Source organism: Ilyonectria robusta, assembly GCF_021365365.1.
Source record: "Ilyonectria robusta strain PMI_751 chromosome Unknown BGZ61scaffold_30, whole genome shotgun sequence".
Lineage (NCBI taxonomy): Eukaryota > Fungi > Ascomycota > Sordariomycetes > Hypocreales > Nectriaceae > Ilyonectria > Ilyonectria robusta.
Genome location: NW_025764464.1, coordinates 161986 through 175692, shown reverse-complemented (window position 1 = coordinate 175692; position 13707 = coordinate 161986). Strand labels below are relative to the sequence as shown.

The 13707-nt window shown below is 51.1% G+C and overlaps 2 protein-coding genes across 2 annotated transcripts; one reads left to right on the top strand and one right to left on the bottom strand.

The window, feature by feature from the left end:
• Positions 1-9720: 9720 nt before the first annotated feature.
• On the top strand, positions 9721-11337 carry BGZ61DRAFT_538702 (uncharacterized protein; the record flags this gene model as incomplete). Its single annotated transcript, XM_046254684.1, has 2 exons — positions 9721-9831; positions 9892-11337. 2 exons carry the CDS (start codon positions 9721-9723, stop codon positions 11335-11337), a joined length of 1557 nt encoding a protein of 518 aa, XP_046097266.1.
• A 971-nt stretch (positions 11338-12308) lies between these two features.
• On the bottom strand, positions 12309-12932 carry BGZ61DRAFT_366493 (uncharacterized protein; the record flags this gene model as incomplete). Its single annotated transcript, XM_046241689.1, has 2 exons — positions 12309-12605; positions 12681-12932. Coding segments are annotated over 2 exons (549 nt in total), but the record flags the coding sequence as incomplete, so codon positions are not given.
• Positions 12933-13707: the final 775 nt, after the last annotated feature.

The window sequence follows — 13707 nt, the reverse complement described above, 5'->3', positions numbered from 1 at the left end:
GCCCCAAAATTTCACTTTTACTAACTGGTCCAATCTGGTGTATATGCCGTGACAGGCCTGCTTGAAGGCCAATTTCCCCAAGTGTTCAGCATCCTATCCTCAGCAGCTGAAGCCCGGTCTGTCAAAATGAGACTGTATGATGTTAGTAGGATTCAATCTGAATAGTTAGTGTGCCTGAGGCTTCTGGTCCATGTCAAGCCTCCCCGTTGCAATGGCAAATTTGATCGTCGCCCGTACTGCCCGCATGTCTGGTGCCCATTTGTCATCGTCAGACGCTGCCTTTCCTCCCAAGAAGAACGAGAGGTTTCCCATCTTTGCTTGTGGGCATTTCAGCATGCCTTCCCGTTGCTTTGTCCACTTTGTGCATCTGAATAGAAAATGTTTAACTGTCTCGGATGCTTGACCACATTCGCACATATCCGATTCTACTGCGCCGATGTTGTGCAGAAAGCTGTTTAGTCTTGCCATTCCGGTGCGGAGCTGGATCAGCACATCTGCTTCTTTCCTCTTCAGCAGGTCATATATAGTACGGGTATGCTTGCCAGGGAGTGCCATGTCTATCGTCGTCGAGTATTTCCCAGCTCTTCCTGGCGGCATTCTTGTTTGCTGCTGCTTGGTTATGACTAGTCTTATCCTCGTGGATCTTGCTTGATACAGTGGTATATCTGGTCTGCAGTCTCTTTCAGTGGCCCGCCGGGCTGCTGCTTTGGCTTTTGGTCCTAGTGCGAAGTCTTCTTCGCCTGCTGGAACCCACATCATCTGGAGAGAGTTGCCCTCGTCTTCAAGGCGCCCGACATGGTCGTAGATTTGCCGAATGGCCTGTTGGCCGGATTGTTGACGCGGCCGCCGTATGGCTTCTAGTGCGGAACGGTTGCTCGTCACGACGGTTATAGTCCGTCGACGCAGTCCGAGTGGCATGCATCTCAGCGCCATCTCTATAGCTCCCAGCTCGGCTATGTATAGGTTCAGCTCCTCCGTCGACCCAAGAGTGATGGAGTAGCTGGCCACTAGTTCGTCGGCATTGTTGAGGGCCGTATCTCGTACGACACCTCCCATGCCTACCATGCCCTCTCTCTGCGAGGAGCAGGTGGCAATGACTATGCCATCCACCCTCTTTGCTTCTTCCACCGCTCTCTCCCGGTCACGGTCGCACGACACCGGGATACGGTCTCTCCATGGCGGTAACGCGTACTCCCGAATGATCTCTATTCGTTCAGTGGCTGTTTCCCCTTGTACTTGAGCAATCCTCTGCATCGGCGACACGAATCGGCGACACACTTTCATCACCTTCAGTGTCGCCAACGGGTGTGTCCTGGGAAGGGTCCGGAGGTTGATCCAGAACCTTGTTGCTGCTTGCGCATGCCGTTCTTGCACCGGTTGGATGCTAGCTTCGGCCTCTGCCACCGCCGTTGCGACGGTCCGGAAAGCTCCCGTGATCGCCTGTGCTCCGATCATCTGTGCCTTGTCCAGCCAAGCAGCTTCTCTAATGCCACATGAGTGCGCCCACACGCTGGACGCATAGTCCATGGTGGGAGCTACTGTTGCTACGAACAGTTGTCTCGCCGTCCGCGGTGACAGCATCTTCAGTCTTCTCAGACACATAGCAGCCGAGAGCCCCTTTGCAGCGGCTCTAGCTATGTGTTCCTTGTACCGCAGTTTCGCGTCCACGACCACTCCCAGGATCTTGGCGCTCGCCTTGGGCTTGACTACTTTTCCTTTGATCATGAACGGTTTGTCGCTGGTACGCGCGGCGTTTCGAGTGAAATGCACGATGGCCGTTTTGTCTCCGTTGAACGTCGCACCGCTCCGTCTTTCCCAGCCCAGTGCTTCGTCTATAATTGATTGGATGCCGGCTCGATTCTCCTCCGCTGTTGATCCCACCACCCAGGCTGAGTAGTCGTCCACGAATGCCATCGAACCACCTTTTGCGTTGATTCTTCTCTGCACCAAATCTGCATTGAAGAACAGGAACAACACCGGCGACAGCGGTGATCCTTGCGGGAGACCTGCCTGTGGCAGCTCCCGTAGCTGCGACGTGTGTCCATTTACCACCACGGTGGCCATTCGTCCAGAGCAGAAGGCGTCAATCCATCTCACCAGTCCATCAGGTATGCCTCTCGCCTTCAGCCTCTCCAGGAGTCGTTCTTTGAACACTCCGTTGTAAGCGCCTTTGACGTCGAAACTGATCAGACTGAGCACCCTGCCGGCCCTCCATGCCTTATAGATCTGCTCCTGCAGCAGAACCAGTGCTTGTTCGGCTGACCTTCGCTTCCTTGCCCCGAAGTGGTTTGCGGGCAGCAATCCATAGCTTTCCACTACATAGGATATCCGCTCTGCAACGACTGCCTCGAGTATCTTGCCCAGTGTCGACAGCAGCGATATCGGTCTCCATGCTTTGGCCACTGTGTAGTCTCCCTTGTCTGCTTTCTTTAGCGGGATGATCTTCGCACTCCTCCACTGGTGGGGTACCGCACCATCCTTGAGGGATGTGTCGAAGAGGTGCAAGACTCGGTATCTAACCACTGGCCAAAGCTGTTTCCACACCATTGCTGGCAGACCATCCTCTCCAGGCGCTTTCCAAGGTTTCGCTGCTAGCACTTTTTGTTCAACTTCCTCCATGGTGAGGTCTGGCATGTGCACTTCCGTCCGTTGCGGTCGGTCGCCTTCATCTTCAATCCTGGCCGGCAACGGCGGGAAGAACGTGCTGAGCAGCTCCTCTGCCTGCTCCACCCTATCTACCGTGGTGGAGCCGTCTTGTCTCTTCAAAGGGGGCACTCTGTCGTCCATAGCGCATATTCCGGGTTTCAAGTACGTAGCCGCCTTCCATATGTTGACATCTTCTGCCAGGAATTCGTCCCAGTGCAGTTTCTTCTGTTTCCGAATGGCATCATGGTACTCCTTGGATGCTTCCTTGGCCCGTCCTTCCAGGTCGGGCCTCACCTGGCCTGCTCGCCGCTGTGCCCTAGCCTGATTCCGCCATAACGTGTACACCCGCCGAAGTCTTGTCAAATCCTTCGTCCACCAACACTTCGCGTACGGTACTGGTTGTGCACGGGGCGTCAGCTCGTGGATCGCTTCGAGGATGACCCTCATTAACTGGTCTGTCTGTTCCTGCACGCCGACAGTCCAGGGGAGCTCTTGGAGATTGTCCTCCACCTTGGTTCTGATTGCTGTCCATGGTGCATTCTTGAACAACAGTCTTTCCGTGACAATCCGATCAGGCATCGCGAGATCGAACGTCGTTTGGATCGCCCGGTGGTCCGATCCGTGTTCTGTCGGGTGTATGGAGCACGTCACCATTCCGTCTGCCACCTCCGCCGTCGCCAGCATCAGGTCGATTGTGCTTTCCTTGTCGGGGCCTTGCCATGTCTTTGTGCCTCTCGGGAGCAGGCTGCAAAGACCGTGTTCGTTCATGAGGTCGATGATCGGTTCGGCCTCGCCTTGCCTTGCTAAGGCCACATCGTCTCCTCCCCAAAGCCGGTCGTGTTGATTAAAATCTCCGGCCAGTATGACGTCCACCGCCATCCCTGTCCTGCTCCTGAGGTCGAGGATCACCCGGTGCAGGGTATGGCATGTATTTCGAAGAGCCTGGGGCTTGCGTCCCGGCACATACACTGACACAACTAACATTATTCGGTCCGGGAGTCGTATGGCTGCTGCTGTCAAGTCCGGGGACTGTATTGGTACTTGGTTGGCCTCCAAGTCCCTATTCACCCACAACATGCTCCGGATCGGCCATCTGCCATCTCTCCAAATCGTAGGGACCATTTTAATCCATCTGGGATGCCCCATAGGGACTGTTAATAGTTTGCCGTCACTTTTCCATGCCTGTGGTTCTTGGACCGCCACAACTGCAAAATCTTGGAGTCGCGTATCGTTCATTAGGCTCTCGTGTACCGTGTCCTGTTTTCTTACATTAAGTTGAATTACCTGGAATATCCTACTCATGCCGAGTAGGGTAGAGTTTCGGGCAGCTTCGACTGAACGACTCGTGCGGTCCACCACAGGGTACGCACTTGGGTACCTGCGTCTGGCACTCACGATGATGGTGGCCTTCGGCAGCGCACCTCGCACATACCCGATTCTTGCTGCACGAGAAGGCCTTGTGGCCAAGCTCCTGGCAGTTGTAGCATTGTATCGGTCCGGTTCTCCGCTCGAACATGCTGGTATAAGCCGATTCACCGGCTGCAAGGAAGTAGCGTTCCTGTAAGAGTCTCCTGGCATCGCTGTTTTTGGTGAGGTATACCACCATGGATCCATATGCCTTTGCGTTATCCTTGCGACTCAACCAGGCCATCTTGGCAATCTGGACTTCATTCTCTTGGCCCAAGGCTTCCATTGCTCCAGGAAGGACCTTGCCTTCCTGGTCCAGAACGGCGGTACGGTTGATATTGTCAACTTTGACTGGATACAGTTGGTCACGAAGGACTCTCGCACCTGGAGCCTTCTTGACCTCAATAATGGTCTTGATCTTCTTCAGTTCTTCCTCGTTCCTACCGATGACCCTCAGGCGGTTGGTATTTCGTCCATCTCTGGTCACTGCAACACATCGCCAACTAGGTTGGTCGCTAGATGTTCGCATTTCCTGTTCAATGGTCCTGCGAAGCACTGCTGGTGTAGCATCTCCGATATGATCCTCGGGCACCCTAGATGTGTCTACTGTGCAGAACACCGGTTCCGGGGTTGCTGATCGAACCGTGGATGGAGTTTGAGTGGTGATACTAGCAGGCGTCATTCTGGCAGCATCTGCATATGTCTGGCTAGGCGATCTTGCTGCATGAGCATTGGTCAAGGTGTCCAGCTGTAGCCGGGTCTGCTCCAACTCGCTGCAAACCAGGGTGAGCTGCTCTCGAGCCTGTGACAATTCTTGCGCCATCTGGGCCGTGGTCCTAGTGACTTCCTCAGCCATGCGGTCGCTAAGTTTTGTAAACTCGAGCTGAAACTCTGCCTTCATTGCTTCCATTCTTTGATTGAAATCCTGTTCCAGGAGTCGTTTCAAACCCTGGATCGCCTCGGTCATGCTGCCAGCTGCCTTAGGCGTGGTTCTTTTCTTAGTTCGCGTATGACTCAGAGCTCCCTCACTGCTCTCCTCCTCCTGCCATTCCATATCGCCTTTTTGCTGCTCGGACTCCAATGCCCTTGTCGTTCTGGTCCTTTTACGCAGGGGACGATGATATCCCCCGCCCGGAACATCCGGCTCGCCTTCCATGACGACAATGACGTCTGAAGCGGGGTTCGCAACTTCAGACATCCACCAAAGGCCTGAATCTCCGCCAAGCGGCTACCGGGTATTTCAAAAGTAATAAAGAAGATAATGAGATTTCGAGAAGTGTTTCGAATCGCCACTCTAGCAATCGTATCACATCCCTTCGTGGGCTCTCAACGGGGTGCGTCCCAAACGAATAATTGACTGCGAATAATTGACTGCCTCTCTTACCCTAGACTCCGTGCTGAATAATCGGAAAACCTTGGCTTTGTTGGGGGGTTTCTGGGTCAATAGAGAATGATTGTCTGGACTTGTCCAATATTGTTAAGGCGCCTGCCCTGCAGTGCGAGCAAGAAGTTCGTTCCTCAGGCATGAAAAAGACTAAGGTGCCACATGTGGCGGAGCACAATTGACCACGCCACAATGAAATCGTCTCCGTCAATCGATAGATTCTAAATTTGCGGCATCACAACGACTAAGCTATAAGGCAAATTCCATACGTAAGTACGGTGTAGCTACGTAGTCGCGGAATCGCCACCAGAAGACACCGTTTTTCTGCTTCCAGACAAATGGGGCTGGGTTATTTGCTGCTCTACCTACGGGAATAAACCAGCATGGAATCGCTTCAGCGTCATCTGCGAGGCACTGCGACCGCCTAAATGTGATGTGTGAGCCGGTTGATGGCTACTGCGAGGAAGATGTCGTTGGGTGAAGATAAAGTCGGACGTGATGGATCGGGAGTTTTATACAGGGTGGACTCACCCGGAGCTTTGGTACATCGATTATAGAAGATTAACGATTCTAGCAGATCATCTACCTCATAGTATAGTAAACTCCTTGGTAGAACATTGCCTATTCTCCACACATCCAGCGAGTACCACACAGCGCTCCCTAGGACATCGGGCTTCACAACCTGGAGACATCTGAGACACCGCTGTAAGTAGTCGAGAGTAATGGCGACAGCGCCCAGGTCAGTGAAGTCCATGGCCGAAGTGGGCAGACCAAAATGAGTCGCCTCGCCGACACGGCTTCTTGAAAGACCCAAGCACGGGTCCAGTATTGGCAGGAAAGAAGATCGTTTATGGCCGACCAAGCCGCGTTGAATAGCGTGGGGATATTTTTGATGTCTGGAATCTTTGAGACCAAAGTGTCATTTCGGAAAAGATTTGGGTAGGCTGAGAGCCATTCCCACTTCGACAAGATGGCAAGCATGCCTTCTTTTGTATCAGATTGCTCGGCAATATGATTGATTTGAATTGATGACCGGCCTCAAAGCTCGAAATGCGTCGTGCTTGTCTTCCGATCCTAGCCATGCAAACACGCATTCGGCGTTTTGGTAGAGCTTCGCCATGAGGCTGAGCTGTGCCGTTCGCTCTCGTGCATTGCCCTGGTTGATGCAGATGGCATCTGCCCACAGCAAGAATGTCGAGTCCGGGCCAGGGTGGAGGTTCCGCGTACCAGTCTGTCCAGGTCAGACGATGTCAGCGCAAGGTCGGACCGGCCTCCCTACGACATTGGGGTGAAGAACAACAAACAACTTACTGCTGTCATATGATCTTTTGTCGTTGTTGGTCTGATACTGGCTGGCCATGATGAGCTAGTGCTGCAAGCCGATTGAGGGCAATCGACTGCGAGCTAGTATTGAGCTGTACTGGCGTCCTCAATTCCCTGATGATCACTGGGTCTGGACGAGGCTGGAGTATCAGGGCTATCTGGAGCGACCGCTGAGCTACGAAACAGTTGTCATCGAGGCCGTGGCCAACTGGTGCCAACGGAATCGTTGCCTTGGGGCATCTGGGATATTTCGAACATCACCTCCTCCAAACCTGGTTCGTTCGCCTCGACTACCGTTCCTCCGCACTTTCACCCTTCCTTTGATCGTATTGCTTCCCCAAGGCTTACTTTTCCCCCTACCAGACAGGATTTTGGGCGTTCTCGGCGACAACAAGTGTCGGGATGCAAATCTCGTGCACATGCGGTACTTTGCTGGCCGAGTGGAACAAATTTTTCAAATGCACTGTAGCCAGTACGTTTTGTATCAGATTTTGAAATGTCGCACCGAATTTATCGAGTATTCCTGGGTGTAATATTCAAGGGTTTCAATTGAGTACTTACTACAGTGTCGGGTATGCAGCAAGATATTGTCAGTTCAACATATATTACACATGCCCCCTCTGAATCAATTTCTAAATCGCCGGAAATTTCGTTGCAGGGAGATGCGGCTGGTGCAGACAGAGCTGGAGACAGAAAGAGTATGGGCCCATGCAAAGATAGTTAAGCAAGATAAGGCCAAGCCTTGCTGGAGTGTGTATAGGTTGACTGAAGGCTGCATTCACTTGATGCGGTGTTCTTTTCAACAACGATGTCAAGGGCTGGAGGATGCAACACGAGGTGCTCTAACCACTTGGGCAAAATCACGGAATAGGTAGACCGGGTACTCTTCAAATGCAAGAGGGGGGAAAAAATCTGCCTGTAATTGCTTCATCGGAGCGGTCACTCCACAGTCTTTGAAACAACCGTATGCCATCCAACACCATCACAGCATCTTGCTTATCCCAGCCCGATTGATCGCCACAGAACTGTGATCAGTTTAAGGTACGGCATGCCCAAGTCAGCGTCCTCACCCGCGATATCCACTAATGCTGAACTACAGCGGGGTTCCAAAAGTCTTGCAACAGCCCCACTTACACCACCACCCTCACCGGAACGCATGCAATAAAGATACCAATTAAACAGGCCACAGACTAGCTGCAATAAAAGTAACTACATTTTTGGATTCCTCAGAGGCGTGGCTTTAATATTTTGTATACCAACCCCTAGCTTTACGGCAAGCTTCCACCCTACGCGGCATTGAATCTAGCAGGCCCCGAATGAAGTCTTGAGGGATAGCTTCCCACGCCGCTTCCAAGCACACTTTAAATTTAGCGATATCGGCTGCGTTTTTCTTCAATTTGGAGACCCAAGGGAACATTCTATAGAGATCTCTCTTTAGTCTGGCCCAAACGTGCTCTATGGGGTTCAGATCGGGGCTGTGAGGCGGCCAGTCAATAAGAGAGATCCCGTGCTCGAGCAGAAAGCTCATCGAGACCTTTGATGTGTGAATTCCGGCATTATCCTGCTGAAAATGCCGGGTGCCGTTATAGTCAGGAAGAAGCCCAGAAGTCAGAGCTTCAATATAGCTATTTGATGAGAAGCCCCCGCGCTTGGAGGCTGTATCCCGAGTCATAATAACCAGCTTGCTTCGGCTCTTCTTGCAAATTGCACCCCACACCATTATCGTCACATCACCCTTGCCATGGGCCATTTTATTGACGAATTTTGGGTCATAGATCTCATGGGTAAACCTCCAGACCCAGGTGCCTGGATTGGCGCTGCCATTTGCAGCAGAGCATTCATCAGAGAAGATAACCTAAGGGGTGTGAGTAACAGGTACAGTAGCAGACGGGGATATCTTAAACACTCAACCATACCTCACTCAATTCTTCTTCTCTTTTCGCCCAGTCACGCGTAAATTGAAGCCGTTGAGCTGCATCTTCCTTTCGTAAAAAGATCCTCTTTCTAGCTCGCCATTTGCGTAAGTTGACCTCATTTAAAGCCCGGCGTACAGTCGTCGCGCTCACCCCAAGACTCAGGTCATCCACCAGATCTTTCCTTGAGACACCTTCATCCTGTCATACAGCATGAATAATAGCCCTTTTCGCCCGAGGCGTCAGGCCTGGAGGACGCCCGGACTGAGGGCTAGGATCGATTGATGCGGTTGTCTCGAGCCGTTGAAGCAGACGGCTGATTGTGGCTGTCGTGACCCCAAAACGCGTCGCGACCACACTCCTTTTTTCTCCAGCTTGCACGGCCGCAATAATAGCCGCACGAAGCTCGGGGCTAGTTCGTTGTTTTCCTTGGCGATTTCCGGATATTATGGTCCCAAAAGATCGTAAATTGGACGTCATAGTAAAAAGTTGTGAGATGTTGAAGATGAAGGAGCAAAAAACGCGGTTCGGATCCTTGACGCTGGTCGCGAAAAAGTCGCGTGGCGTTGCAAGACTTTTGGAACCCCACTGTATCAGACACTAGCCCTCCCTCTAAACGAATGGTGGGAATTACGACCCGCTACACGGCCCAGCCAACGCTTGCTATAGGGCGCGAGACACAGCCGTCAGGAATGTATCAAGCGGCCCCCTATCGTTAGCAGGTAAAATTGCCCTGCTCATTCCACGCTAGATGGCTTCATTTGTGTCTAAGATTCAGGATCTGCCTCTGTTGGGGCATCTCGGGGAGTCAATCCGATGCTAGTTTTTGCGTTAGGTCGATCTAGAGCCCTAAAAATAAGGGGCTAGATGAGTATTGTGGCGTTTCCTGCCATGTGTGTTTGGTTGGAATTGGACTCCAATCTCATATTTAAGTCAATCGCCACGTACGTGTACATAGAGCGATTCCCCTTCCTACTTGTCTCCGATTTTCATCATCCCCGTCGTTTACTCTCTTGGTTAATCGTCTTCAAGTGAACACTGGCCAAGATGACGGTCAAGCCCCAACTGCCGCTGAGACTTCTCTCGCCGCCCTTCATCATCATTGTCGCCTGCGTTGCCTTGTTTGTCTTAGTCTGGGCGACAGTCCCCTTTGATTCCGTATGTATACCACCATGAACTGCTTAACTTTCGATCCCACCAGCTGATTACCGAGCTTAGGAGATACCAAACAACGTATACAATTCACTGTCGTTGAACAAGCCCAAGACCTCACGCGTGCACAACCTCGTCTGGGCATCAAAACCAGTACTCCCATTCTGCGCCGGCTTGGCCTCAAAGCTGGCCACTCGTTACCCAATCCCCACGATGCTGGGCTATGAAGGCTCAGGCGAATTCAATCTGACTGGGGGCTATAACATTGCCAAGTTGTACACCCTGCGGCGATATTTAAATGGGCCTGCTGGTGCTCACGATGACGACCTGGTCATCGCTACGGATAGCTACGACGTCCTGGCCCAACTGCCTGTCGATGCCTTTATCGAGCGTTACTTCGAAACTGCTGCAGCGGCCGATAAGCACCTTGCAGATCGTTTTGGTATCACTGTCGAAGAAGCCCATTCGAAAGGCCTACGCCAAACAGTATTCTTCTCCGCTGGGGCAAAGTGCTTCCCCCCGTTCCCGGACGAAGCACAATGCTGGGCTTTGCCCCCGTCCAACCTGCCGCATAATATCCTAGGTCCAGAACGAGATGGCCCCTCCGAAGCGTTCTACGCTGATCCTATTTTTGTGAACGCGGGGATCATGATTGGCCCAGTCGGCGACCTGCGCAAGGTTGTCGATGCCGCACTGGAATTGGTCGCCGAGATTTGGGACCCAGAGATCAAGTGGATTGCCACATCAGACCAGCATTATATCGGGAAAGTGATGGGCCGTCAAGAAGTTTACCGGACGAAGGAGATTACAGGTGGTCCCGTCCCAGGTCTTACCGGAACTAGAGTGCTCCCGAAGGAGAAGCAGAACGAGACCGATCAGACCGAGTTCCACATGACCGTTGATCATGCGCATGGGCTCGTTCAAAATAGGGCCTACTTTGAGTACTGGTTGAGGAAGCTGAACTTTGACCGTTCCGATCACACTGCCGTTGTGATGGAGGACGTGCTAAATCAGCAACGTTCATTTCAGCCGTATAAGATCCAGATGCCATCATTTGTCTTTTTAGCTTTACGCCGGATTTTCGATTCAATTTCGGATCAGATTGACCAAGGATCGACGGCGAAGGAATGGATTGGCTCTTTAAAACTCGGCACGAACGTTGCGACGAGGCAAATCTTTGCTCTTTTCCACCAATCAGGGAGAAAGGACGGTTTCATGGAGTACTATCAGGACATGTGGTATTTCCCATATCTTAAGCGTATGCTCAAGGCTGCCGTGGAAGCAAATAGAGCAAGAGAGCCTCTAACTACTCGCCTGATCGACGGCCGCAACTGGGTTTCTCAAACTAATTATCCCGAGGACAGGTCCTTACATGATGATTACGGTGGAGCATATGCCGACTCACCGAATGAATTTATTCCTTTTCTTCAGCTTTGTAAGGAATACACCCAAGATTTATTCGGAATGGAGCATCAGGGGGCCAAGAATCAAGAAACGAAAATCAATATTTAGAATAATGCCAGATAATCAAGATGCGTTACGAATTGTAAATATCACACTTCCAGAATTCTCAACGACCCGATCGTGTACTGCCATTGCAAATTATAAGCTTTGTGTTAGGTGACGTTTTGTTGGGTATGTGGTGTGCGTGGCACTCAGGCATGTCTGCAATGTTCCAACCTCTCGAAAAAGAATTTACAGACTGGATTACCGTAGTCAATGTAGCGTTATATAAGATTGCTTTAGTGGGTTCTAACCGTTACTGTCAAAATCCGAGGTTCCCTTGATTTCCTATAGCACCAGCGCGCGTGTGACCACATCTCCGCTCCTCACAAAGACTACGATGCTGAAATAAACATTCCACTGAATCTACAAAAGTGGCCAATCAATTGCTTTGGCTGCTGGATTAAAAAGCCACTTTCAGCAAGCAAGGCATTGCCATTGTTTTGAAATGAGCCAGGTGCGGGAGATACGTTTTTGAGCCAGCAGTATTCATGCAATTCTCTAGGAGCAGCATGATCTGCTTAATTTTAGATTCCCTTCGCCGGGACCGGAAGCAATCTGCTGTATTGGGCATGGAAATAAAATGGGATACGGTGGATTATGCATTACATGTGTGTGACTCGTTCCATTCATTGAGAATAGCAGTTTATCAGAGCTGCTCATTCAATGGGGCTCTGACATAAACCAAATCTATCTTCAAGGTATGCCCAATATTAAAATATTCAGCAATCAACAACGGATTAGATACTATTTCTTGGTATTTTAAGAAGTAGTAAAAGCTTGAAATACTATTTTCTTTGCCAATGCAGCAAAGGGGCTGAAAGCCAATCCCATACCAAGGTGGGTAAACAAAGCAACGGAAACGGTAGTCACAGATTGAAACGAAAGCAAATACCACTCTGCAACGAGCTCCATGGAAACATTTATTTTCCATCATGGCATTTTGGTGTTTTAAGTGTAGATATAATTTATAGTTTCCATCATCGGTACTGTCTGGTAGCCTCGAAACGCCTCCTTAGAGCAGCCAACCTTTTCTTTTTAAATGTGTAGCTACAAAACGTGTTTAGAGCAAATGACACCATGGTAAAGAACTGAGGCCAAAGGTTCGGGGGCAAAAAGCCCTGCGCAAATGCAACTGCCAGTGGGAACGTGAGCCATATTAGTTTTAGTGAGGGAAAAAGGGTGGCCTTAACGCTGGCCTCGACTTGTGAGAATGTACGCGCGCCGGCGATAACTGCCATGGAGATGATGTGTACAATTTTCTGAATAGGGACCAACTGTACTCGGAATACCAATCGGCGTCAATTGCTGCTTTCTCATCCACGGCCAAATGGATCAATGCATATACATACCACAAACATCCCCATTAAAATCTGTGTTATCTTCGCCACGTTGCTCTCTTGGCCGGCGAACATTTTCCTCAGGCCTCCGAGCAATACTGTTGTAAGTGGCGTATTGACAAAAGCGCCGTAGATGGCCATTTTCGGCACCCGCGCTGTCAAATAGTGGCCATTTTTGCCGCGGTCATCCGCGAGTCTTGAAGCGAGGAATTCTTTCCCAGCAGCGACAGTCGCAGAGCGGATGAGCCCACGAAGAAGGCGGTTCCGCTTTTTTCTCCGAGGCTGTATAGAGTGCGGTTAGTGCTGGGCTGTGGATGAACTATGGGAGGGTGGAAGCTTACCACAGCTGAAGAGTGATCGGATGCAGTACTGGGCGCATGGGAACTTCTATCACTACCTCCGAAGATTGAATCCTCGGGCGTGGCATGCGACATGGTGATCTCGGCCGACACGTCAATTAGAGAGATCAATCTTGCAGATGATCTCCAACGTGGGGTAGCGGTATATATGGTTTTCAATCACTCCGCCATAATCGCTCAGCCTTGATCGCTCCGCCTTGAAAGTACTAGTTGTCAGGGAAATCGGAGGCTCGGATGATCCCGTTGATGTACCGGTCACGGGCATATCGGGAATTAAAATGCCATGCCCATAGCGTACACGCTCGTACTGTACATGAAATCTACGCTAAAGTGAAAAGCAGATGCAAGTACAAGTACCTAGACTACTGTCGCAATCGTGATGGGAACATGCTGAAGTACGGCTGAACTGTTGAATCGCCACGTTGGTAGTCTAGAACTGGCGATCTTCAGGGCTGCCTAGGGGGTATATCTCTCACCTGGCTTCTAACCAACCAGTCAACCCTGTATAAAGCTCAGCTGGTGACAGAGCGCAGACACCTAGGCGGCGGGGTACGTCATGGCACGTTATTAGTGGTGATATGGAAATGTTTCAACCGCGTCTATTCGTCAAGATGGCAATTTGGGGGCTAAAAGCTGCACCTTTGTCACAGTCAGCGCTTATGCGGACGCCACACAGGAGC